Genomic DNA, 26,123 nt, shown 5'->3' with positions numbered 1-26,123 from the left:
ATTAGCAAATAAAATGATGAGCATTGTTGTTAGAAAGCATGTATGAGCGAGAGGCTTTCATGGCATTTTATTTTGCTAATGTAGCGTTTCGTGTTTGTGTAAGTGTGTCTGCGCGCGCTGAAAATCTTGATAACAAATAGAAGAACAATGAAAAAGGGGAGTGTGGATTGTTTAGTAAGGGCGGTAATGGTGTTGACTTCTAGCTTGGGAAGCATGGAGAGCACCGCCACCAGAGTTAGCACCACGGTCCGAACTTCTGTCTTTTCGTCGATCGTCACGTCTACCGTCTTGATCATCATGATAGCCACCATCATCACGATATTCACCGCCTGCTTCCTCGCCACCATAGCCACGACCACCGTAATAGTTGTTAGCGCCGGCACCCATATAACCACCAGCAGCGGCTGGTGCTCCTCCACGACCAGCAGCACCACCGCCACCATAGTATGCGGCCATGCCATAGTTTCCATAGCCATACATATTGGGGTACATGCTAGATGCAGCAGCAGCGCCACCCCCAAATGCACCGTATCCTCCTTGTCTTGATCCATTAGCACCACCATAGGAAGCAGCACCGGCATAACGTGTGTTTGGCATATAACCTCCTCCTTGTCCACCACCATAACCACCTCGACCACCTTGGTTACGCAGTTGTCTGGATTTCGGCATGGCTTTCTTGACTTCAATAGGCTTGCCCTTGATAGCCAAATCGGGTTGTCGCAAAGCTTCGTCAACACCGTTGCTGTTTTCAAAGGTAATGAAACCGAATCCACGTGGCCTGCCCGTGTCCCGATCCGTCATTAAAGTGGCATCAATCACAGTGCCAAATTGCGTAAAGAAGTTTTGGAACTCTTCTTCGTCGACTTCGGCTGATATGCCACCCACAAAAATCTTTTCGGTCTTGTCTTGTTCTTCGCGTGGGATGGCTCGTTTAGGATCAATCTGCATAAAACATGTTTTTTAGACACATCTCACCATCATACACATGCGTGGTACTTATGCTACTGCTTACGCGTTTGCCATCAAGATAATGGTCCTGGTTTACAATCGCATCAAGGGTGTTAGAATCAGCCATAGTCAAGAAACCAAATCCACGTGACCGATTCGTGGCAGGATCGCGCATAACCACACAATCCGCCACCTCGCCAAACTGTGCAAAATACTGTTGTAATGATTCTATATAGTGTGATTCGTAAATGTATTAAGCACCCTAGATCAGCAAACCTCATCAAATCATAGAAACATTTCATCCTCTCTTTCTCACACAGCCACACAGCAGTAGGAAGAATCCGTATACGAAGTGTGGCTGCATGGCATGAAATGTATAACAAAAAATAATGAACAATGTTCTTACCATCCGTTGTTTCCCAATTAAGCCCTCCGATAAACATCTTTCTATATAGTTTCATATAATACAATATTTGTTTGCAAAAAGCAAAAGAGTAGAATGATGTAGAAAATTAATATTCATTGTTCCATCTTTTTGTTCAAAAATACCTATGCTTTTACTTAAGAGGTTTTGGAGGAGGAGGAAGAGGAGGGAGACTACAGTATACTGTTCTCTTCTTCTTCTTTTAAGTCTCTCTACATCTGTTATTTCTCTTATACTACAAATGATCTAGAATAAGATAGTTCTATAGCCTAAGTTTAATTCTCTTTTAAAGTGGGATATAAATCTGATCTTCATTTGACTACTAACTTTCTTTTTTTTTCTATGGTTCTTCTTCCTTGGCGAAGAATATCAGACTTTCACGCGACTTGGGATGCGTGGGAACTTGTTCACAGGTAAAGCAGTTGTCGGAGCGACAGAGCACGAGCAAAGAAATCATAATCGAACGCGACCAACAGATGACAGAGACCGACCAAGCAAGAAAGAGCAAAAGAAAGACATCTCCCCTCCTCTTTCCACTTTTGTTCCTCGTGATGGCAATGCTATAACCTCTTACGAGCAAAAGAAAAGCTAGAACATGAGAAATAAACTTACCCTTCGTCTTGATTTGCAGCACTAGCTACAGAAGGTGGCTTTCGATCACCTCCCTCTTCGTCATCACCACCATGTTGTCCTGCTGCTGCGGCTCCTGCAGGTAATTGAGGACCTCCTCCTTGAGATTGCGGCTGGCGGAAATGCCGTTGAAACATTTGTTGCATTTGGTAAGGAGTAGACATTTGCTGCAATGTTCTTTGGTACGCAGCATATTGTTGATACATGTTGGGAGGAAATCCACCCCACATCATTTGCTGCTGCTGTTGTTGCTGCTGCTGAGGTAATAAACCTTGTTGTTGTTGATGACGCTGTGGAGAATAATTCATGTACTGCTGTTGTTGATGTACATCATCAGTAGGTTGTTGCTGCTGCTGAGGTTGTGCATGAGCTGGATCATTGGTACCAGAAGGATCGTAAGCTTCAATAGCACTCCCTGCTGCTGCTGCTGCTGCTCCTGTTCCTGTTCCTGCTGACGGTTCTGTAGTACCAGTGGTCGTTGTAGTAGTATTGCCACCACCACCACCACCACCACCACTAGTACCAGCTGCTCCTGCTGTTGCTGCTGCTGCAGCCGTTGATGACCCTTCTTGTGCCTCTTCTCCCGTCAATGCATCCTTGTAATCGTCGCCATAGATATCAGAGTTTCCATAAGAGTCTTCCTTGACGGTATTATACACATTGTATAGTTCATCATCGAAATCGTCAGCCATTTTTGTAGTTTTTTTTTTCTTTTGTGTTGTGTTGCGTAAAACAAAGAGACGAGAAAAGCTGCCTTTTACACAAATTACGTCGGCAAAATCCCCAGCAAAAAAAATTCGAGTGACGGTTTTGTTTCATTTTAGGAACACGAGGCAAGGCCCGTGCATTCACAAAAGTGTCAAGTAAAGGTATTGCGTATTAAAAGCCCCTCCTCTTGCCTTTTTGTTAAGTTATCTAGCTAATAGCTTGAGATGCTTTCATTAATGAGTACTAGCAAGAGCAGGAGTTTTACTTCATAAAGCTCTCGCTCTTGTGTACCACCACTACGTATTCAACTTAACATAGGCTAGGTTAGTAGAACAATCGATTGTTCGAGGTGCAATGGCTGTAATATTTAGAATAGTAGTCAGTTGAGGCAGGGACTGAACGGCAATGCCAGCAATGGCCAGACAATAAAAAAAGCAGTGCAGAGACAAAAAGCAAGGAATACTCAATATGAGACTCAAACATAGCACGGACAGCGAAACCAGCAATGAGAGGATGAGTATGCATGCCGGATGGCAGAGGCCACGAGGTCCCTAGAAAGGATTAGCAAACTAAAATTAATGCGCAGGTAAGCCATCCCGATAGTTTTACTTCATGTTTTATGTGCGTAGAGCATAATTCTCTCTTTCTATTTCGTATACTCTCTTCTTCCTTCTAAACATAGACCCAGACAATGCTAACTCACGCGATTTCATAGATTTCATGGCCCGGCTGCCTAACAATCTAGTTTGTATAATCACGAACAAGCTGCCGGTGATGGCATAGACACCAATTACCACGGTAAATGGTGTCTGGCGCAATTTACTCTTCAGTGAACAAGACCTGCTATGTTCCTTTCTTTGGTATTTTGTCTATCGCCAGCAACCATACAAGATATCTGCAATTACGGCTTGAAGAACATGGTTTAATTGAGAAAGTTGCTCGTGTCATATTAGATAACGCGTTTCCTCGGCTCGAGTACCTGAATATCCAACAATGTACGTTATCCAGTGATATTTTTTATAGCCCGTATATACAAAAGTAACGTTCAACACACTCACTACGTTTGCCTGAGTCTCTAGATTCCCTATCTAGATTCTCTCTCCCCGTTTCTCCTCCTATGGGTTAAAAAGGCTTTAAATCGAAAAAATCTTAACCAGCCAGATTCTAGCTTAGTCGTCATTTCTCTTGTACTCCACTCTATTCGTATGCTTTCCTCTTGATACTTCACAAATAATGAATCGCAACTAATCAGCAGCCATGCCCTAAAGGGATAAATGCTGACACACACTAGATAATAAAAAATGTTTGGACTATAGCGGGTCGAGTTATATAGTACATGTGATAAGCATCCCTGCTGATTATTCTGCATAATAAATGATGTCACTTTATAGAAAAAAATACTTACATCCCCAAACCAAATGGAATTTCGGCGTTTACGGTGATGTAAGGGGAGCAACGCCGTATGTACTTGAAGAAAGGTACCCTACCCTAAACATCTCTAAAGCTGTTTATGTGCATGCATTTGAGTGCATACATATTTGCTACTAGTTTGGAATAGCACGGTGTTATGACAATGTGCCTTCAAAGTCGATAACCTCTTAGTATAATATCATTTCTGGGGTATAGTATTTAGTAGAGCATACTTGGTAAAAATAGCACAAAAACATTGTTCTGCTGGAAGTGACGTGAAATGTTTCTCACATACTAGTTGATAACAAGAGCCAACATGCTCAGGCAACTAAAAGAGATGTGATGAGGCATACATACAAGTGTTTGCAGTGAGCAATAGTCTTCTGGAGCCTGTTACGCTTTCTAACTGTTGTTGTACCTTCTGGTATACTCCATACATTTCATCGTTGTTGCTATTATCCCAGTTTGCAGTTTCTTCATGTTGTTTCGTCTTCTCAACGATCATGTCATCATCGCATCATTCTCGCGACTCGTTTTCTGCGTTTAGATTGTCTGGCTACTCTGTGCGTTTCATATTTTTATATCATATCATAGTGTGGAGGTAGCTACTCGTCTAAGCATTAGCTTGTATAAAGCTGCGTCACACATACTGCTAGCTGTAGCCTTAACAATAATACGTATATACAGCGTACTACTGCTACTGCTATTATATAACGACATCTTCATCATGTGTTGCTTTACTGTAATTGTTGTTGCATACAAGACATTGATGATCGAACGCTATCAAAACGATCGACACCTTTTCCAATTAAACCTCATATCAGTTGTAAATGAATTTATCCTGTTGTTGTTATAATCGACAATGTAGCGGCTAATGCTTTATATATTATTCATCAGCAATTAATCAACAACCACTTGTTTATCTACGGATGGGAACAGTTCAAAGAAAGCCTATAGAGTAACAAACAATTAAATAGAAAGATCAGCAGTCAACGAACGGTTCAACACACTATGTACGAAAATGCTTCTTGGCTTTCTCTTTTTACCGCAAGCAATCGGATACCGTTAGGTACATCATCAACACCACTAATTTCACGAATAGAATGCATGCTCAACTGAGGGTTACCGACATCTGAAGAAAAGTGTAGATAGTAGCGTTGAGCAACAGGAGATGGTTTGAGTTAGTACCTTCATCATATGTACGCTTAATCTTCCGTTAGAATAAAGAGTATTTAATTAACAGCCTATCTTTACCAATCGTTCGAAGACCCAGTTTAGCGCTCAACATAGGACCGATCGTACTTCCACAAGGCGAGTCATTTCGTACAACGAATTCCTAATCAATGAGTTAGCAATACCAGATAATATACTGTATCATTAGACATTTGTAAATCACACGTATCCAGGAAGCATTCTTTTGGTGTTTGTTTCCTGTACCTGAATTGGAACGCTGCGACGACGGGCAATTTCGCGAAGGATCAAGGCTGTAGGTGCAGTGGTAGCATAACGTTGATATGCATTAATCTTTATTACTGTTCCTTTATGCATCGCAGGACGATGATTTTCTTCGTATTTTTCACTTTGATTAAAAAAAGGTTAGTATATTATCACCCTCTATTAGGTTTGTAAAGAAAACTAGTTGGCATAGAAACTTACGTATAATTAGGATGGACAGCATGTGCCATATCTGCGCTCACGAGCATACTATTACGCATAGCAAGCTCAAAGTTTGACTATTATATAATGTTGTTGTTAGCAGACAAACGCAGAGATAGAGAGAGAGTGTGTGTGTGTGAAAGCCAAACGTGGTGCTTTACCTTGCCACTAGCTGGTTCTTTACCATCGATTTTAGCCGCCACAAGTCGTTGTAAAGTGGATGGTAGCAAGTTGGAATTGGCGCCATGTGCTGTTGTGCTTCCAACTTCTTCATTGTCGAATAACGAGATAACGCGAATGTTGGTGTCGTCACTTGCTTTATCGGCAGTGTTAAGCATTGCCTTTTGTTTTGTTACAATACATATGCAGTCAACAAGTCAAGTCGGTTCTTTTTTTATCCCTTTATGTGACATAGTGTTTCATGGTAACATACCATGAGAGAACAATAGGACATCCCGAGGTTGTCCAAGCGTGCGGAAAAGATAAATTCGTCATAGGCACCGCCAATTGTTGCTGGCTGTGTATCGTACAAACAAAGCTCAAAATCGTGTATCTTGTCCACTAAACAGAATTCGCGTTTCCAGTCAGTTTTGTTTTGTGTGTTGTTTCTACCATTGTATATTTTTTTAAGCCAATACAAATGCTTTGCATATCAACAAGCTTACGTCCAACTTTGAGTTCTTCGGAAAGGATATCCATTAAGGCCCGATGATGCTTTGCTTCTTGATCCGACGACGACGAAGCGCTCAATGATCTATGATAGTGTTGTTCAACAATTCATATACCAAGTATGTTTAATCTTATGTGTCATTTTTCTCCTCCTCATAACACTAATATGGGAGATAGTTAGTAGCAAAATATACTTACGATTTAACGGCAGTAGCAAGGACAGGTACCATACGATTTTCCTTGTTGAACCGAAAAGCCTCGTTGACTGAACCATCTAAATGGATTGCCAAGGTGGGAACACGTAACAATGGCCTTTAAAGTGTTAAAAAAAGGGTTTACTGTCAATACAGTTCCTTCATGAACAAACACCCAGATCAATCCCACACGCCCCACATACTTGAGCTATCTATTCACTAGCCAAAACCTAGTACTTTTAACTTACTTTTCTATTCTGGCCAGAGTATGTTGAAACGTACCATCTGGTTTTTCGACCATGACGCGTCCAGCTACACTGAGATCCCGATCAAACCATGTATGCCAAATACCACCACCATACAACTGCACACCCACTTCTAAATATCCAGCTTTATCTTTCTTTGAGATAGGTTTGACCTATCATCAAGCGCTTTGTATTAGCTTTCTCCCTCTAGTAATGGCAAGGTATAGTAGGGTGGGAAAAATCACCTTTAGACAAGGAGAATCGGTATGCGCGCCGATAATCGAAAATCCGTTTCCAGGACGATACTGTCCTCCGATGACAAACGCGACAATCGACGACCCGTTCCGTGTGAAATAATATTTCCCCTTACGTTTCAAGTTCCATGACGACCGTTCGCTGATTTTCTCAAATCCGGCACGTTCGAGCCGTAAAGCTGCTTCATTTACAGCGTGAAAAGGGGACGGCGAAGCATTTAAAAACTGAATGAAATCGAGCGCTTCTGGTGGAGGAGCCGGTTCATTCGACGTTGTTGCAGTGGTAGAGTTGAATCGCTTTGTCTTTTCAAGACTGTTACTGTTGTTGGTAGTTGATACTAGCGTGGATGCAGTATCAGTGTGAAGCGATCGAGGTCGTCGTGTCGTTGACCGTACTAGACGTCGCCAAATATTAGCCGTACAACCCGTCATTCTGTGCCGAGGAGAGAAAGGAAGACGGTCAACAAGAAGAAAATCAAAATCGGTTACACCAGCAGAACCCATCCTATTTATTTATTCACTTAATGTAACAAGCTTTGTTTTTGTTTAAGTTCTGCAGCAATGTTATCAGCCGTGTTTCTCTCTTCGTCCGTGATGCGCAAATTATCTAGGGTCTGAAGCAACGGACGGCATTTTATGAACAAGGCACGATGGCACTTCCTCCGCTGATGCCACTGAGGATCCATGTTCTGATTAAAGTAAGCGTCACGAGACGCCCAAGTGTCGTCATACTCGTTTGCCAAATAACATGAGATATCGCCACTTGCGATCTTGGATTGTTCGATCGTCTTGATGGGCGGGTAGAGTTTGGCCGACAGCGGGTTTTGCCGTAAATCCAAATAATGCAACCGGTCCAACGTCCTCACTGTATCAATGACATTCGACTCACTGTCCAACTTATTATCCACCAGCACCAGCTTTTGCAAATGCCGTAGTTTCCTCAGAGGTCGAATGTCTTGCAAATAGTTGTGGCTCAGGTACAGCACGCCCAAGTTGGGCACATCACGCGCGAATTCTTTGGGTAGTTTTTCCAGTTGGATCGAACAAAGTTCCAAGTATTCCAACGTGTAGAAATCTTCCATCCGAACCAGTTCTTTGAGCATGTTGCCTGAAAGATATATTTTGCGTGCACCGCGCAAGTACCGGATGTTGACATCGACTTTTTGGCCGCCTTGGTCGCGAAGTGAGAAGCTCGATATGCGGGGAATGCATGATAGGCCAATAATCCGTAAGATTTGGTTGTCGTCGAGATACAGTGTCCGTAAATCTGGGAAAAATGTTGCGTCGAATGCTTTTAGTCGGTTGTAGCTCATGCGCAACACTTTGAGCTTTGCGATCGGTGCACGGATTGAGATCCATTTGATATCGTTGTGATCTATTTCACATGTGTGTGGTAAGTAAGAAACGTGATTGCATAATCACACAAAGAGAGAGAAAGCTACTATTTTACGCACCCAAATTAAGTGATCGTAAACTTGGCAAGCCTTCAATCGACTCTAGACACTCAATCCTGTTATATGCAAGATCTAACGTTTCCAACGAGTTCCTGATTACACAGATGTCAGTTAGCTCCTAAAAAAAGGGGGATTTTGATTTATAAAAAAAAGCTTACATTTTTGTTTTTCCAAAATTGAGGTGTGTGATGGAATTGTTCCTCAAGTTCAAATTAATCAGACCTTTCATCCGTTTCAATGGACTACAAGAGGACACTTTGTTATACTCTGCATGGAGCGTTCGTAAATGATACAAGGATGTAATGTCTACATGTTCGCAGTTTGTTGTTGTGTATCCTTAGTTTTATGCATTTTTTTTTAATTTTGTTCCACCGGATTTATGCGTACCGTCAAAACTGGCAATGCCATTGTTGCATACGTCGAGGTAATGTAAATTCCGAAGGTCCTTGAGTCCGGCTATACTTGTCAATCTTGACCCATCACAGACAGCACGTCACTTCGTATAAGTAAATGGAGAGACAACACGGGATGAAACGAAAGAGACTGGTTTTACCTGTTTGACTTTGCTTTCAAAACTTGCAATGATTCCGGAAGACCTCGCATATCCGTGATTGCATTATTAGATCTATCGAGTACACGTTAGTTTCGCTCTCGTTTACACATTTGAACTGTCAGCTACAGAAACACATATTCAAAGATTTAGGGAAAGAAAAGACATACACATGTAAGGTCTCCAAAGCAGGCAACAAGGTACCGAGATTAGAAATAGAAGCGATGTGGTGATGTGCCAAGTCCAAAACCCGTATCGTGTTCCATTGCTCGAATGGTTTGAGTTCCAACATGTGATGCGCAACTTTGTGGATGGCCTGACGCGTATCAACATCGCTTTGAAACTTGAATCGATCATGGATGGCACGAAACACCACGTCTTCAGAATCATGTTTTTCTCGGTCTTGCGTTTCTAATTGGTCGAGTAAGAGTCGTGTTGCCTCTTCTGTATCATCGTCCTCGCCAACAGCGACACCGTCTAGTATTTCTTTGCCGTCGTGATGGTCTTTGTGGTAGCTTTGGTTCTGGCTTTTATTATGTTCTTGAACCCACACATCTTCTTCCTCTTCTTCTTCTCCATTGTCGTTGTCATCAATGTCAGATGTCGAGGACGATGCTGATGTCTGTCGTCGTCCTCGTCCTCGTTGAGAAGAAGGTGGGGGTGGTGATCCATAATAGCCACGTCGTTCAGGAAAATTGCGGTTTTGCGATCGTTGATCAAGAAGAGCCTGTTGGCGTTCTGTTTCAGCACGTTTACGAGCCTCTTTACGACATCTTTGTTCTTGTTGCATTCGAATGCGGAGTACTCTGTTGACAATATCGTTGGAAGTAGTAGCACGTCCCTTTCCTTTTGCTGTTTGATTGACAACCATAGAGTATTTATTAATGGTCTCCGTGATTGAGGAAGGGCGCGAAAGAGAAACAGGAAAATAGCTGGATAAGGTGCGATTGCTTTTGTTTTCACTTTACCTTGGCTGCTATCGGCCATGAAAGGAATGGAAGGACCAAAGCCACGTACTGATTTCCAGGTTACTTCATCATCTGCTGTTCCTGTTGCTCCATTTTTTGCCAATCCTGTTGCTGTTGTTGCCGTCTTGTAAGTCTGTGATGATGAGCACTCCTCTTCTGCTGGTGGTTCCTCTTCATCATGATTAATCATTTCAAAACTCGAGGATGAGGCGTCAGAGAGTGATGAAGAAGAATGAATATTTTGCTTGGTGCTTTTGCCGTTGATGTTAATTGTGGTAATGTGCTGCTGTTTTTGTTGTTGTTGGAATGAAGAAGGAGACGTTAGATGTTTCGTTGTTGTTGTTACTGTTGCTACTGTAGAGGATGGAACTATTAAAGAAGAAGGAGAGGAAGGGTGTACAGGTGGAGGAGGTGAAGGCGCAGGAGGTGACAATGATGGTTCATCAAGAGATTCATCAGGATGTTCTGTACTGCCATCATTGTTGTTGTTGTTGCTGGCGTCATTGTTCGATAATGGCTCTTTGTCGTAGTAGTAGTCGTCATCATCAGCATCATCTACTGTTATTGGCTCGTTAATGGATGATGGTTTTGGCGTAGCAGGTGAAACTGCATGATGTGAATCGTCGCTCTTTCTCTTATCAACACCATCGAAGCTATCGTCATTATCGTCCTCCAGAATGTTGCCAGTGCCATGCATAAGCCATTCGTCTTCCGAACTTTCGTCTTTTGTTGCTAAATTAAATGGCGACGTAACCATTTGATTTCGATCCATTATCAAGGGATCGTCCTTTTCTTGGTCATCGTCGTTACCATCGTCGTCAGCGCCAACGTTAAAAGATGCATCTGAAACATAAGTTGAAGGCAAATTGTCGAAACGGTTAAAGTTGAGCGATAATCTTGGCTTTATCGGTGGTTGCTCAAATGGTGGTGGAGGTGGTGAAGTAGGAACGAATTCATGTTGCTGATCACAAGCTGCACTGGTAGTAGCAGGAGGAGGAGATATATCGTCGTCGGCGGCGGCAAAAGTCATTGTAAAAAAAGGGGCACAAAGACCTCAGGGTCATTTTTCTTTGCTGCGTTTCCTTCCTTTTGGTGTGACAAAGGAAAGTTATTAAGGGTCATCCCCATCCTATCTATCACTAGCTACAATTACTATACTATCTCTGGTAGTATTAAAAATGCTTCTGAAAAAGCGCACATCATATGCGCAGCTCTTATAGTAATTCCTAGGTTTGCTATAGCGCACAAGCCTACTAGGTACCTACTACATACCACACACGTGTTTACACATTTATCAAGCCAATGCCACCACTCTACCTCGCAATGAAAAAGAGGTTACAGCAGATGATCACAATATGCTTCTTCTTCTGAATTATTGATAAGCTGCCAGAGAAAGATTTAGCATTCACCAATACAATAAGAAGCCCTTTTCTCTTCTTACGATGGATTTAATCAATATACATGCAGCAGCAGCAGTAATAGCAGTAGTTGTAGTAGAATTGGGAGGTGGGGAATTGCCACATGAAAGGGACGAAACATGGTTTTAAAAAACAGGGGGAGAAAAGTCAAGCTTTAGATTATGCAAAATAACATGTAAAAAAATCTTTGACAACAAATGATCTCTGGGTTTCCGCGCCTTTTTTACTTTTTGAATATACACACATACATGTCCGTTGCTTCCGATCCCGAAGAAACGCAAGACTACAACAACAATAATGACATTGACGAGACTGAATCGGTAGCACCAACATTCAATATCGACAATTTGCCTCCGTCTTTTAAAAAGTTCCTACAAGACAATGCGATCGATCCAAAAGTGTACACTGTGACGGATCTACCACGATACATACGACTCAACACCCATTGTCCTGCCAACACATTGCCAACATTAAACGATCTGAAAATCCAACTTGACACGCAGCAAGTATGGCAAGTCAAGGATGGAATATTTGGGTTCATACATGCCAAACAACGACTGGTCGATATCAAGGCGTAAGTAATTCCTATCTCTCTTTGCGACTCGTGTATGCTCACAAAAATACGACTAGATACACAAACCACACGGTGTTTGGTATCGATTTGAGTTCTGCCATGGCTGTAGAAGCGCTTGATCTTACACCTGATGACCAAGTACTTGATCTCTGCTGTGCACCTGGCGCCAAACTTTGCATGATTGCAAATAAACTCGGGAATGATGGTGTGGGCACAGTGACAGGTGTGGATATTGCCAAACATCGTTTGGCAACGTGTCGATCCATGGTCAAGAAGTATAGTGTCGGCAATCGTGTTCGGTTATTTGATGCTGATGGTACGACTTTTAAGATTCCACCACCGGCTCGCGTGGGGGGTCGATTGATTGTCGGAGGCTGCAGTAGTACCTCAAAGGAGGAGGATGATCATCATGCAACAACAACAACAGCAGCAGCAGCAGACAGCAGCAGCAACAATAACGATGGTAGTGAACCAGTGACCAAAAAACGACGGAAAAATACTAGTACGACGAAGCCCTTTTGGGCGTCCAAGTTTTTACGTAACGATACCCAAGACTCGCCTCATCTTTATGATAAGGTATGAAGAATGAGTGATGAATGTATCTATCTGTCTGTACTGACTTATAGGAGGAATCTTTCCTCTTTTTTGTATAAGGTTATAGTCGATGCTGAATGTACACATGACGGATCCATCAGTCATATACTAAAGGTAAGATCCAATTACGATCGTTGCAGCAGTATGATTAATCCATTAATTTTTTCTCTTCTTGCGAATAGTACGAAACGTGGGGCTGGGATGCATTCGAAAAGAACTTTATGAACCCTGATCGGCTATCGACTATTTGTGAATTACAGGTAGAGAGACAAGTCTTTCGACATCCTGCTATTACTGCTATTGATCACTCGTGTGTATGGACTATTTAGCGCAACTTGATGAAACAAGGCTGGCAAATGCTCAAACCAGGCAAGACCATGGTGTACAGCACCTGTTCTTTAACCATTGAACAAAACGAAGGAAACGTGGCATGGTTTTTGAAAAGGTTTCCAGATGCCCAAATACAACCTGTCGATAGTCTGCATATTCCTCGAGCAGCATTGAAAATAGAGGGTTTATCACAATGTGTACGGTTTGATCCACTTGTAAGTCGTACGAGTGGGTTCTTTGTAGCTCGGTTTATCAAAATAGATATATAAAACCTTTATTTACATAAGGATTACTATTACCACTACTGTTGTTTCTTCAATGATGATGTTGATGATGATGCCGATAGCGGTGCTCGTTCGTATATTTCACTGATCATGTCCCAACCGTTATTGTGATTAATATTGTTGATAGATGCATCCAGGTCGTGTTGTTGTAATGATGATGGTTTTTCCATCGGTGGCTGCTTATCCTTAACTTCTGGTAGTAACGAGGTCGAGGATTGTTTCTTATCTGTATCCTCTATCACCTCTGATGGTGCCACGTTTGCCCCAATATTTGTTATAGTTGATTGTGTCACTTGACCACGTCCTTCAACTGCTGACGATCCCTGCTGGTCCTGCTTAAGTTTCCGTTCCAGGTCGTTCAAAAACAAATCGATCCGACGATGGAGACCCAAGATCAACATATGCATGACTCTGAGCATAGGTTTTTTAATCACGCCCTGTTGAGTAATTTTCAATGATACAGCTTCGCCGTCGACCGATGCCAAAGATAGCTCGTCAAGTTCAAACGTCCATGAGCCAGAAAACGTGGGTATTTCTTGTAAAATACGCAGTAGACGGGAATGAAGGATTTGGTGGACGTGAATCACGACAATGGTGCGGTTTCGAGTGTTGTTTTCTTGAAACACAATACGGTCTCCTCCGTGTTGTTGTTCGGTGTTGTTTTCAGTGTCATTGGTGGTGGTATTTTCGGTAATGTCGATGCCTGTAACGCGAGGACGCCAGGTGGGATAGTTTTGAACGTCGACAAGAATATGCCAAAGGTCCGCCTGGGATATGCCAGCAAAGGTCCGTTTGCGGGATACAATATGGCTTGCAGGTAAAAGTAGGCCAATCACATACGTCAATAGCGGCACTGTGGGTATCAGCACCAACAAGGTGCAGAGAGCAGTTGAGACTGAGGAAGAAGCCATTGTCTTTCTTCTTGTGCTGTTGCTGGTTGATGTGTGCAAGGAAAGAAAGAAAAAACGTGGAGCCTGAACATGTTGCCAAGGTTTGCATTGTTCTTATGCCTATCCTGCTCCAAACCTCGTGACACTTGGTGAGTATAGAGGTTTCACTTTCTTGGTCGTCTCGTAGCAGTACAACGTTTTTTCTCTCGGCCTATTTTTTCCCTTAAAATAACAACACACACACACACACACAGACAGAAAGAGACAAACATTATGCGTTTACTTTCAGCATTCATCGTCTCATTATTTGCACTCATGGCCACCGCTGCAAAGCGTAAGTTGAACAGATATATGCTTTTTTCCCTCTTCCAGGATTGCGCAGAAGCGAAAACTCTAAACATATTTTATGCATCTACGAACTATATTTAGCTGGGTATACCGATTACATCATGGCATTGAAAGAACCTGTCAGTGATGCCACCATCAAGCAAGCCAAAGCTGATGTCGAGTCAGCTGGAGGCGAGGTGACATATGAAATCAAGACAGGTTTGCATGCACTTATATGCAGTCTTCCCAATGAGCGAATCACGACCTTTGATAACAAGAATTATGTGGACTTTATGGAACAAGACCAAGAAGGTAAAAAAAGGGTGGAGGGTGCTGCTGCTGCTGCTGCTGCTGCGCCCGGTCCTACAACCCGGGGGAAGGGGGGCCGATTGATTATCGTCAAAGTGCTTTACAGAGAGAAAATTAGATTGACATTTCCTCGGTTTTCTTTTTTTAGTTCACATCATGCAGGAATAAAAGAGAAAAACATGTTTATTTTACTAATGTTGTTGCTGATGTAGTAATAATAAACACTATCCTCCCTCCTTGTTACAACGCTCGTCATCGTCCATGATGTGTACAACTAATAATGGGTTAAGGTGGGAGGGACGGGAATGGTCAACAGAGATAGAAATAAAGAAGATTATGCACGGATTTGGATTTCACCAAATGCTTGGGCTTGCTGTACTTTAATCCTATCCTTGGTCGTCAACAGCAACACATCATAGAATCGTCGAGCAGCTTCGGACTTGGTCGCACTGTGTGCTGGTGCCAATTCACCAAAACTGACTACGCTCTTTTCGACGGTTATCCGGTTCTGGATTCCTTCCAATGTTTCGTGTGTGCTTCGGCTGAATGTAGACTGGCTGCTTTGTGTGTTGTTATTGTATTGATTGTTATAGGCATCGTTATCGTAATCGACAGTTTCTGGTTGTTGTTCGGTAGTTGTTGCTGGTGCTGGCGTATCTCCAAAGTCAAAGTCATCGAAATCCATATAATCATCGTCATGATCCTGTTGTTGTTGCGGCTGGTCGCTGGGTACATCTAGTGCTTGTGCCAAAGGTGATTGTGCTGCTGCAGCCATATCAAGCTCTTGTTCATTCAAAGCGTTGTCATCATTCGCATTGTTTCGCTTGCGCTTCAATTGAGTGTACAATTGACCAAGCTTGGTATCGTTTGAAAGTGCAACAGGTTTCTTCCAATCACGCTTGACACCTGTTTTACGGTTGCTTTGTGACAGGTTGACGTCCCGGTTGATGAGGTGTGATGTATCGGTAACATTGGCACGCAGTTGATCGTGTGGGATTTCGGTGACGCGATCGACTACCAAGCGACGGCGACGTTGACGGCGTGGCTGTTGAGCCACAGATTCAGCAGGCGTATCCAGCGGTTGTGTCTCGAACATGAGCTGATCATCATCGTCATCCAGCACCAGACCTGGTTATGACCCATTTGATTAGCGTTTGGGAATATAAAGTGCCTCATCACTTTGCCCAAAAGAAGAAAAACTTGAAATTACCAGATTGCATGAGTGAATTACCCGACAATGATTGTGAATCATCAAATACACGATTGAACTCTTCGTCTGCGGCAGTGGCGCCAGGTGCAGCAGTCCCAAATGCGGTAGTAGTAGCATCCCCACCAGTAGCAAACTGATTGTTATCAACATCCCCAAAATCGAAATCATCAAAGTCAACATAATCGTCTTGATATTGATCTTGGTCTTGATCTTGAAGGTTCATTTTGCTGAGAGGCTCGTTAATGTTGTCTTCCGTAAACGATGCTTCGCGGCCAAAGGTTTCTTCATTGTCACGACGACCCATTTCAACACTGCCAACGTCTAATCCATCCACATCATTCTCTGCTAAACGTGCGCGTTCGGTTTCGGCCGTGGGATTAATTCCCCAATCCTCGTCGAAGCCAAAGCCATAATCATCGCCTCCAGTGAATGAAATGTCGCTGAGCGTAATATCTTGTGAAGACGCGAGTTGTGATGAACTGTCGAGTACGGCATCAATCGTATCCATTTCCCTAATATTTCGTTGTAAATAGCGTCAGTTTGACATACTCTTTATATGAGACTTTTAGCATTAGAAAAAGACATTTACAAGTCGAGAAGAGGCTCGTCTGGTAAAAGAATATCAAATTCGGTCAATCGTTCAGGTAAAGTGATGCTTTTGATGCTGGCAACCGTGTGTTGAATATCCGGCATGTTGACATTGCCCTTTTTGAATGACTATTGTAACAATAGCAGGATCTAATCAGTCAGGCATTGTATACTTATATAGGTGTAATAAAAAATTGTATATGTAGCTACCAGTTTAATCTTGACGAGAGCTTCATTACAGTCTTCAAGCAAATAACGGGTCTTGCGGGAATAAATACGAACAACACCTAGCAACAGTTGTCCTGACATGCGCAGCGTCAATGGTTCTTGATCGTTGGTTGTTATAGCATCTGCAGATTTTGATAAAACACGGGAGTGTGGCAACAAATATTGGAAACGATGAAGCGTTAGTGATGAGGTTTCCATTATGGTTCTTCTTGTTCCCCCCACCCAACACCTTCTTTTCCCCTCTCTTTGGGACGGATTGGTGAGTCTTCGTTTTACCGATTGTTTTTTCCAGATTGGTTTGCAGAAATTGGGATTTGGAGACTTTGCGTTCCCAATGAGAAGCAAGCCATACGCGTGCCAAGGGACCACTTCCTGCAATTATGAGTTCAGACATTTCATATGTTGCGTGGTTTTTTAAGGAGTGAAAAAAAAGGAGAGGAAAAACGTTCGCGTTGCCCCAGGGTCTGTGTATGCGCAGTTTTTTTTTTATCACACGAAAGCGCGATGATTTTTACCCAGCAGCAACGCGCGTTGTTTGGAATTCGCGTGCGCAAAGGCCTGACAGTACCTTTTCTTTTTAAAGGTTTTATACTTGGATTATGGTACGGGTACGTTGTGCATATTGTATGAATCTGATTCATTTGAGACAAAGAGATACTATTGTTGTGTGATAAAGAAGAAGAAAAGGATGTAAGGATGCTACGGCGACTACAAACTGCTACTTGATTCACTTCCCCCGCTGCTCTTCTTGCTCCAAACTGTTCTTGTCAATTTCTCCAAACTTCAAATGACTTTCATAGAAATCCAAGAGCTAAACATTTCAAAATATACATGTAGTCGTTATTAGACAAGTCTTTGACTTTCTTTTTTACAGCAAAAAAAAGTAGAATACTTACGAGATGTGGCGCTGTGGTTCGTAACAGAAACGTACTGTGATAGGTTTCTTTACCGTTCGGCCTTTTTTAATCAAGTAAGACTCTTTATAAGCATTCTCTTTTTATAGCAGCTGTAACGCGTTTCTTTGTCTTACCATACAATTCTGGCCAAATAGTTGCCCACGGTATCCTCATACACTTGCGTGACTTTGGTCGCATCTGACCACTTGTATCCTTCCAACGGCCTGTCATAAACATTGCGCGTGACAACGCTACCCGTGCTTGGTCTCTTTCTTGTCGTTGCTGTTGCCGACTTGGGATCATTTTTACTTCTTTTTGTTACTTGTTCTTCTTCAGTGCTGTTGTCATTCAACTCTTCTTCCTCTTCTTCTTCTTCTTCTTCTTCACTACTACTACTGCTACTACTACTACTACTACTGGATTCTTCTGCATCTCCTTGAATATCTTGTTTGGGTGATGTAATGGATCGTCTTTTTCGCGTTGTTTGCGAAGAGGTTGTTTTCGGTGGTGATGATTTGTTGACGTTCGCATTTGCACTGATGGATCGTCTTTGACGCTGTTGTCGGGCTGGCTTCTTGCCTCCACGTTGACGCCAATAATCATCTATCAATTCTTGAGAGTAGCTATACACACCCACCCAGTTATTTGACATTAGTATTGACAAAGGCAAGATAGCTCTCAGAAGAGTTATTATAGGTACGCGCTTTCTTTCTCTCTCTCTCTCTCTCTCTCTCTTGTCATATTGCTTACATATCTTCCTCCTTTTCCCACGTGTTGTTTTCATCGCTGTAATTCTTCCACTTGATCAAGTACATGAGCTTGTCCTAGTAGAGTTTAGTGAAACGATTTTCAATTCTACCTTTGAATGTTCTTCTCTCTTTTTCTTTCCCTGTGTGTACATGTATAAGAATCGAGTCAAAAAAGAATTGACATTAAGCGCTTACTCGTCCATTATCTTTGATTTTGCGATGGTTGACGAGACATTCAACTTCATATTCGTCTTCTTCTTCGCCACTGCTGCTGGTACCATCACTTTTCACACTCTCTTTATTTGAACGGCCCATTGTATTTTCTTTTTGTTTGGCTTAATCAAAAAAAAAAGAGTCAAGGAGAGGAAAAAGGGCGTTATGCCAAAATCGCGTCGCCCCACAATCACCATATCTGAGAATGAACGGTTGCACAGTTTCATCAATTCAGACGTCCACAGCAAACTATTTTGTGTTGCTATTACTTGGTCCACTTTTCCTTCTTGTACCGGACTAATCGAAGCAGAGACAGTTAAGATTCCTTTGGTATAGCTATATAGCAAAAAGAGAAAAAGTATGGAGAGTGATGCTGCCACCAACTACATAGTTCTACACAGTAAAGTCCAAAGAGTAGTGTGATTATTAAGCGATAAAGCAAATAATGAGCATACGACGATCGTAAAAAGTGTGCAATCCTCATCAAATCCACTCACAACGACTATTACGGAATAGCAAGATGGATTTTATTATCTAAGCTAACACGACGCCAGCGACCTTCCACTTGTAGTCAAGTCCATTTGCTGACTTTATTCTTTACAAGTGAGCGTAAGCTGCAAAAAAAGCTGCAAGCTGCCCATTTTGATTTTTATCTCTACTTTCCTTTTTTTCTTACTGTTTTCTTTACACTCTCCGTTTTTTTTATTTGTTTGGATCCTTTACTGCAATGTCTGTAAATGCTTCAAAGCCTGTGATTTGCAAGCTTTGCGTTACTCATTTTAACACGAGAATTAAACGGGACGGGCATATGAATGTTGAACATGGGAGCTTTGCTGGATTTCCGTGTCCTTGCTGCTAAAACCATTTCAAGAATGCAAAATCAATGAAGAGGCATTTGGCGAAGAAATAGTTGCCGTGCACGTCAGCACTTTCGTCGTAAAGCCTTTGGAGAGCTTGTGTGTGTACAGATGTCAACCCCGGTTTTCGACCTTTCTTTCTTCTTTTGTCTAGTTCGCTGGGCAAAAATGGCATTCCACTTTTGAAACACTTAAAGTATCTAAGAGCAGTGCGTTCCGGCATTCGTAGGTTACGGGCAGCTTGTGCACAGCTTAAAGTCACATTTTGAAAGTGTTCGATGAGTTTAATGACGAAATCGTCAGTATAATTTCTGTATTTTTCATTTAGTAGTCGAATATAGTCATAGAAAAGTACATACGTAAAGTTATCCTTGCAAAGATATCGCAGAACATAAGCAACATGCCTCTTGGCTTTTCGACTTCTTTTTTGTGGTTCTTTTGAGGCCTTTCCTCTACCTCTTTTCTTTGATGTAGTTTCTTGTGAGATGCTTGCCTCCGGCACTTTGCTTATTTCACCTTCTTTTCCCGGACTACCCGGTGATATTTCGTGCTAGTCCGACTAAAATTGCTACGACGCATCTTTTCACTGTCATTTGCAGTCTTGGTCATTGATACAAGGGAGATCACTTCCGTTTTCATTATTATAAATTTCTGTGCCCACAACACGGTAAGGATCGTCAGTTATAAATCACTCCATCCACTAGATCCTCTGATTTCTCGGCTTCTTGCTCCACTGTTTCGCCGCTGTCGGCGTGATCAAATGGTAGCGCTGCGTCATACTGGACTTCTGCCCTCGCCTCGGACGTCTTATCTTCTCGCAGCATTGGAATGTATGTAGATTACATCATAGAAACATAATAAAAGTAAGCGTGCTTCAACAAGAGTCAAAGGCTCTGCCGCTTTTTATACGAGTTCACAATACTATGTCAAGAGCTTCTTGGCGCAAGAGAATAATGCAACCAATCCTGAGCACCGATATCCGAATATGCTTACTATAAGCATTCAAACATCCGATAGTGAAGTCGTCGCCGTGGGACGCGGGGACGTAGTTGTGGATCAATAGGCCGTCATCATGAAGCTACGGAGAGCCAGGATCAATAATAGAGAGGCCAGCAGCATAAAGGATCCAGCTGCCAATATAAAAAGGTGCATGCGCCAGTGTAATAATGTGGAAGCGCTTACATGTAGAAATTTCATTATGCGCGCTTCGCGTGACTCCTGAAAAAAAAAGGTCGTTGCTATGCTACTTCCAACACTCGCGCCCAAAGCCATTCCACAACCATGGTATATCAAAAAGAAAACACTTCAAGAAGACTTGAATCAACTTGCTTATGAAGAAGAACGATATGCTCAAGAAACCGAACTGTCATTAATCACTGTACCCTATGACGATGGCAATACCAACAATAACAATAATAGTGCCACAGTGGAGCAAGCAGCAACGAATAATAATAGTGTATCCCAGCAACATCAACTTTATCATCACGAAGAGCAACAACCGCAACAACACCAATTAGCTTCGTCACCACTATCTCCTAGTGATGTTGTTCCCATGAGTGGTGCTGATAGTTTGGGACTAGATGCAACACCACCAGTAGCACGGAACGATTCCGTGATTCAACCTCTGGACGATGATGTCATGATGGACGACGATGAAACGCCCGTGGTCAATTATTCTACTCGATACCTTGAACTACAACAGCAAGAATTTGATCATTCACCTTTGAACTTGTTGGCTGATGATGACGACGAAGAAGACGATTATCATGGAGGACGATCTATATAGTGACAGTATATATGTAAATATATACAAAGGTTTCTTTCTCCCTTTATTTTTTTTCGATATTACTCTAACTAGACGTTTTGTTGTATCAGATGGACAGCGCCTGCAAACCTATATATATCATTAATTTTCCCATTTTTTCTTGGCTCTCTCTTCACTTCAAGGTGTGCATGTAAATATACAAGTTTCTTTTTTCTTACCTGGCACCTTGGCTGTAGTATTGGGATGTAATCCCGAGAATAGCACCGTCTATTAGTTGGATATGGGAACCGAATCGGCTCTGAACAACCAGGAAAAAAAAATTGGATGGGTGTCTTTAGTGATAAGGATGTTATGAAAAGATCCTGGAAAAAAGTATAGGTACCATGGTATCTGCGTTTATCATGCATGTCACGGAATTATCTTTGAATACCCACCGGTGAACCCGGCCGCGTTCTACATAATCCCAAGATTGCGATTCAGTAAAGTCTACTATAATATAGAGAAGAGATAAAAGAGTACAAACCTCCGTTGGCCATGGGCTCGCCTACCCATAACCCATCATCAAAAAACGCCAGAGAATGACCCAAATGACCGGCTGAATCTTGGCCATTCATCTGATGAACCAAATGGTGGTTCATACCCACCGTCGTTCCTCCTTCATAATGTAATCGAGTCCAATCGTACACACGAACAGTGCCTGCTTGCCATTTGCGTACGATACCCTTTTTAGTTTCTTCAGACGGACTTGACACGGCCAACAAACGCTGAGTTCGATCCAACGTGATAACGCTTCCAAAATGTTGAAACCTGTGAGTACCAGCCATGGTCCACACAAGTGATACCCACAGAGAATTTTCGCTATAGACTCGGAATGCATAAACACGACCTGCACGTTCTTCAACGTTCTTTTTCTTCTTGTTGTCGTTGTTGTTACACCCTGGAGCTCCAACGAGTAGAATTTTTGCAGTAGAAGAAAATTCTAAAGCACTGCCGAAATGTTCGTACGGCTCTGGAGCAGTGTTGTATATAGATATATCGGGCCTGCCAGTATATGTCTTGTTATTTTTGCTGGTGGTGCTGCTGAGAAAGATATAAACTGCTCCAGCCTATATAGAAGTAGTAGTACAAGTATTAATAGCCATAATGAAGATATATAATAAAAATCAGTCATTATCACCAATTCTACGAAACGAGCGAAAATGACGTTCTTTTTACCTGTTGTTTTCCAGCAACAGCACAATAAGGACATCCAACGACCAAGTCTTTATGTCCATCAGCGTCGATATCCAGTCCGGCGACTACGAATCCAAATCCTTCCGTATTTGGCACCTCGATTCGTACATCGGGCGAAGAAGCAATCCCCAAATGCTTGCGTCCGTAAAAGATATCGACATGACCTTGATTGTCGTTGGCAAATGGTGCAGCCACAGCCAAATCATCAATACCATCACCATTGAGATCTACTGTTGCCATAGACCATCCGAATCGACCTCGTCGATGAGTTCCCATAAGGACGTCACGGGATGCGTTTCGGATATCATCAATTAAAGATGATGTTTGATGAGTGTTGAGCAATGTGTTTGTTCCATTCAGCACAAAGACAGCACCAGACATGAGTTCTTGTTGTTGTTGCTGTTGGCCATGATAAGGCGCGGATATGATCAGTTCGCGCTCGCCGTCTCCGTCAAGATCACCGATCGTAGTTGCGTGACCAATGGCTGCTGAGGATTCAGGCAATGACAATGTTATAGATGACATATCTTCCGTGTCTCGTCGTCCTCGTCGTTGGTTCTTATTGCCATTTTCTCCTTGATGAAGATTCACACAAACTGGCTTATCGCGTCTAAATTCGTGTATCGACGACGGTATTGATTGCTGATAGTTGAATAAAAGACTCTGTTGTCGATTGCCACGTGGTGAACGATTGTCGTATGATTTAGCTGATACACCATGGTATTTGTTGTTGTTAATGTCAAGGACGATAGGTAATGTATCCCGCTCCTGCTCTTGTTCGATTTTGTCGATACTGGCTGATGTCATGGTAGGCGTGAACGACAAGCTGAGGGTCCCGTGTTTATCATCAAACAGTTTCTTGATCAGTTCGTTATTGATTATTCGCTGAATGCCAGCATCATCGGATGATCTTCCATTGGGCGTGTGATGAACCCCTCTTATTGGTTTCTTGTCATGATTGTTGGTGGTATCCTCATCAAAATAGGATCCGCATAATGTTTTATGATCTGAATTGTTTCTTTCAAGCGCCTCAATGATATCGGGATGGCACTCTGCGATACTGGCTGACATATCTTGTAGCCCTGTATTATGTAAATAATTTAGTAAGTTCTGCTTACTCGTTTCACTTATCCACAGCAGTATATGTATCATGTTTGTTTATGGTTTACCTCCTTTATAATGATCCACCAGCTCTTCAATCAAAAACGGACTCTTGGACCCATAGTATCCAAACAAAAAGCGACCGAATTCTAAATCAATTCTCGACGCAGCAAACGCTGTGGTCATGCAATAAATAAGATGATCTTGATGAGGTATCCGCCTGCTGCCATTTGCGTCGTTTTTATATAGCCTTGCATAAATATTGACAATGTCACGCACAGGAACATGCCACGTTGCATTGATATAGTTGAGTCTTGTAGAATGTTGCAATGTGAATTCTGCGCCTGTATCTGCAGCTGTGTGAGCTTTTGAGTAATCACCACCAAAATCCATGTGTGCCATGGCTTCGATGAAATAATCCTTGAGTCCTTGCAAACTGTGCCACCGGACGTCGGCTACGTCATGCGACATGATGGCAAAGATAAATGATACAAGTCCCTATACATTATATTTCAAAGGATTAAGTAAATTTTATTTTCCACAAAAGATAAAGTTTGTAGCATACCTCAACATGCGGATCGCCACTTGTACGAGGGGCAGGATAGGTTTCCTTAACATAATCAATGGCCGTTCGAATAAAAGGGGCCCAATGAGCTACGCAATAGAACGATAAATCACCATCGTATTTTTAAATGGAATTTGTTAGCTTTGTTTTATCGCTTGATTCCTTTATGTGTATGTGTGTTTGCTGTGATATATGTACGTACCATCCTCTGCTTCTTCATTATATCCCATGCATTGATATCCCCTAGGAAGTGTATAAATGTCAATCAGGTTTTTTTGGCGGGGCATTCTTTTTGTGTGTTACCAGTCCGGAAAAAAAGAGCCGGCTTGAACGTAACCGTCAGATCGCTCCATGATTGATTTATACGCCGATTGCACTTCAGTCACTGGTTCGAATAGTGCTAAAGATCGGTATGTAACTTCAGTATGTATAGAGCTTTTTCCGAAAGAAGAACAGTCAGTCTCTCTTTTTCTTGGCAAAAAGTGTGTAGGTGGGAGAAGGAAGGGAACTTACATGCCACAGGCAACTGCCATTGAATTGAGCCATGCTGCAATGAGTAAAACTGTTGCAAACATAGTCACCAGTAAATATACATGTATAAAATGAAAGGGAGGTAAAGGAAAGAAAGAAGGTGAGAGAAAAAAAAAAAGAGAGAGAGAGAGAGATAATGAGAATAAATATGGTCGTGAGCTTATTTAGTTACTATGATGGCTTATGGGGTTCCCTCGGTGTTCTTCTACTCAGGCCCAGGTCTGATCGTAATAATATCCCTGTGCGCGTTAGGTTGGGTGGGGACCTAATGGCAAGCATGGTAACTAATTGGCTCATATGGCAAAAAACAACAACTTTGTACAACTGCGATCCCCATCATCGCCAACATCAGATGACCCATAAGCAACGTGCAGAATAACATGCAGCAGCAGCAGAAGGCAGCAAGTTGATCTGTAGTATCATCTGACAAGTGGAATGTGGCTGCTGCTGTGCCTACTTTCATCTGCATGACGTTATGCCCCAGGTTGTCAGTTATCTATGCGACAGGATAGGTAGGTCGGATAAGCACCTGTTTCATTTTCTTTTGCTTATATATACTAGTTCGAGTTTTCACAGGGACATATTCTGATCGGCGACAAATTTCATTGTTTCATGAGAGAGTGGGGTAATAAAAACTTGTTCCTGCTGGCTGTAAAGAACATGAGCGTAAAATATTGTAGAGTGTCATACTATACACGTTGGCAAAGAGCGTGAAAGGAAAAAAATGAGAAATGGACGTCGTTGTAAGCAAAGCGTACATTCCCATGTCACATTCATGCATATTATTGCTGTTTCTACAAAACATGAATTGTTACCATGAATAAGGCGGCATCAGCTACCTTTCACTAATGACAATGTTCCTACATATACGGGTCAAACATCGAAACTTTATCATGTCAACAGTATGCAGTCAAGTAGTATCAGTAGTAGCAGCCACCACATCTATAAATCACCTTTAAAAATGCAACTTGGATCATTTAAAATTAACGTTGAGTCTACGCTGGCAGCTGCATGAGCACACCAATAATGCAGTATTTTTCGTTGTTCTAGAGCTTGCATACTACCGAGTCATTATGTATGTACCAGTATTAAAGAATTCAAGGATCTACAAAACTCATATCACATGGATATAATACCATCTCCAGTATATAGAATCTTTCGGTACATAATCTGTCTTTTCGGTTCGTGCATTTGGATCGTGAATATATCACATTGAACCATCCTATTATCAGAAGATTTAAGGTTCCTTTCTCTTACTTTGAGCAGGAATGGATACAACAACGTTTCGAGACACTCGGTGAAATCTGTCAATGTTTGACAGCAACATATGTCGATTTTAAATACATGATAA

At 42.1% G+C, this 26,123-nt stretch overlaps 10 protein-coding genes across 10 annotated transcripts; 3 read left to right on the top strand and 7 right to left on the bottom strand.

Moving 5' to 3' along the window:
- Nucleotides 1–660: 660 nt before the first annotated feature.
- BDB00DRAFT_725549 (uncharacterized protein) lies at nt 661–1,394 on the bottom strand (the record flags this gene model as incomplete). The annotated part of the gene is made up of 3 exons (XM_053118234.1): nt 661–942; nt 1,013–1,176; nt 1,355–1,394. Coding segments are annotated over 3 exons (486 nt in total), but the record flags the coding sequence as incomplete, so codon positions are not given.
- A 3,626-nt stretch (nt 1,395–5,020) lies between these two features.
- Nucleotides 5,021–7,570, bottom strand: BDB00DRAFT_769077 (peptidase M18; the record flags this gene model as incomplete). Its single annotated transcript, XM_053119789.1, has 11 exons — nt 5,021–5,071; nt 5,167–5,252; nt 5,375–5,456; nt 5,558–5,699; nt 5,777–5,853; nt 5,938–6,117; nt 6,210–6,337; nt 6,442–6,530; nt 6,644–6,757; nt 6,888–7,057; nt 7,130–7,570. 11 exons carry the CDS (start codon nt 7,568–7,570, stop codon nt 5,021–5,023), a joined length of 1,560 nt encoding a protein of 519 aa, XP_052976558.1.
- BDB00DRAFT_561101 (uncharacterized protein) lies at nt 7,451–11,238 on the bottom strand. Its single transcript, XM_053117856.1, has 7 exons — nt 10,111–11,238; nt 9,313–9,994; nt 9,146–9,217; nt 8,980–9,062; nt 8,815–8,898; nt 8,593–8,664; nt 7,451–8,513 (listed from the first exon to the last, which is right to left on the bottom strand). Exons 1-7 carry the CDS (start codon nt 11,138–11,140, stop codon nt 7,660–7,662), a joined length of 2,877 nt encoding a protein of 958 aa, XP_052976557.1. The 5' UTR covers nt 11,141–11,238; the 3' UTR covers nt 7,451–7,659.
- A 359-nt stretch (nt 11,239–11,597) lies between these two features.
- Nucleotides 11,598–13,244, top strand: BDB00DRAFT_838504 (S-adenosyl-L-methionine-dependent methyltransferase). Its single transcript, XM_053124641.1, has 4 exons — nt 11,598–12,102; nt 12,159–12,678; nt 12,757–12,810; nt 12,879–13,244. Exons 1-4 carry the CDS (start codon nt 11,726–11,728, stop codon nt 13,023–13,025), a joined length of 1,098 nt encoding a protein of 365 aa, XP_052976556.1. The 5' UTR covers nt 11,598–11,725; the 3' UTR covers nt 13,026–13,244.
- BDB00DRAFT_561022 (uncharacterized protein) lies at nt 12,931–14,435 on the bottom strand. Its single transcript, XM_053117855.1, has 2 exons — nt 13,326–14,435; nt 12,931–13,175 (listed from the first exon to the last, which is right to left on the bottom strand). Exon 1 carries the CDS (start codon nt 14,219–14,221, stop codon nt 13,328–13,330), a length of 894 nt encoding a protein of 297 aa, XP_052976555.1. The 5' UTR covers nt 14,222–14,435; the 3' UTR covers nt 12,931–13,175; nt 13,326–13,327.
- An 80-nt stretch (nt 14,436–14,515) lies between these two features.
- Nucleotides 14,516–15,004, top strand: BDB00DRAFT_875484 (uncharacterized protein; the record flags this gene model as incomplete). Its single annotated transcript, XM_053127359.1, has 3 exons — nt 14,516–14,534; nt 14,630–14,839; nt 14,985–15,004. 3 exons carry the CDS (start codon nt 14,516–14,518, stop codon nt 15,002–15,004), a joined length of 249 nt encoding a protein of 82 aa, XP_052976554.1.
- Nucleotides 15,005–15,170: 166 nt separating this feature from the next.
- Nucleotides 15,171–17,256, bottom strand: BDB00DRAFT_875483 (Rec8 like protein-domain-containing protein; the record flags this gene model as incomplete). The annotated part of the gene is made up of 5 exons (XM_053127358.1): nt 15,171–15,964; nt 16,047–16,558; nt 16,636–16,763; nt 16,845–16,984; nt 17,139–17,256. The coding sequence occupies 5 exons, from the start codon at nt 17,254–17,256 to the stop codon at nt 15,171–15,173; spliced, it is 1,692 nt and encodes a 563-aa protein (XP_052976553.1).
- A 197-nt stretch (nt 17,257–17,453) lies between these two features.
- On the bottom strand, nt 17,454–18,879 carry BDB00DRAFT_838497 (uncharacterized protein). The gene is made up of 4 exons (XM_053124640.1): nt 18,509–18,879; nt 17,893–18,381; nt 17,759–17,819; nt 17,454–17,673 (listed from the first exon to the last, which is right to left on the bottom strand). The coding sequence occupies exons 1-4, from the start codon at nt 18,571–18,573 to the stop codon at nt 17,590–17,592; spliced, it is 699 nt and encodes a 232-aa protein (XP_052976552.1). The 5' UTR covers nt 18,574–18,879; the 3' UTR covers nt 17,454–17,589.
- Nucleotides 18,880–20,759: 1,880 nt separating this feature from the next.
- Nucleotides 20,760–21,399, top strand: BDB00DRAFT_838493 (uncharacterized protein). Its single transcript, XM_053124639.1, has one exon. It carries the CDS (start codon nt 20,818–20,820, stop codon nt 21,361–21,363), a length of 546 nt encoding a protein of 181 aa, XP_052976551.1. The 5' UTR covers nt 20,760–20,817; the 3' UTR covers nt 21,364–21,399.
- A 172-nt stretch (nt 21,400–21,571) lies between these two features.
- BDB00DRAFT_560866 (uncharacterized protein) lies at nt 21,572–24,898 on the bottom strand. Its single transcript, XM_053117854.1, has 8 exons — nt 24,755–24,898; nt 24,545–24,676; nt 24,444–24,484; nt 24,242–24,330; nt 23,745–24,174; nt 22,558–23,657; nt 21,866–22,448; nt 21,572–21,795 (listed from the first exon to the last, which is right to left on the bottom strand). Exons 1-8 carry the CDS (start codon nt 24,814–24,816, stop codon nt 21,692–21,694), a joined length of 2,541 nt encoding a protein of 846 aa, XP_052976550.1. The 5' UTR covers nt 24,817–24,898; the 3' UTR covers nt 21,572–21,691.
- Between the last annotated feature and the right edge of the window lie 1,225 nt (nt 24,899–26,123).

Source organism: Zychaea mexicana (assembly GCF_025766255.1).
Source record: "Zychaea mexicana strain RSA 1403 chromosome Unknown BDB00scaffold_73, whole genome shotgun sequence".
NCBI classification, from domain to species: Eukaryota; Fungi; Mucoromycota; class Mucoromycetes; order Mucorales; family Lichtheimiaceae; genus Zychaea; species Zychaea mexicana.
The sequence above is the reverse complement of the archived record's forward strand: the minus strand, read 5'-3'. Positions and strand labels throughout refer to the sequence as shown.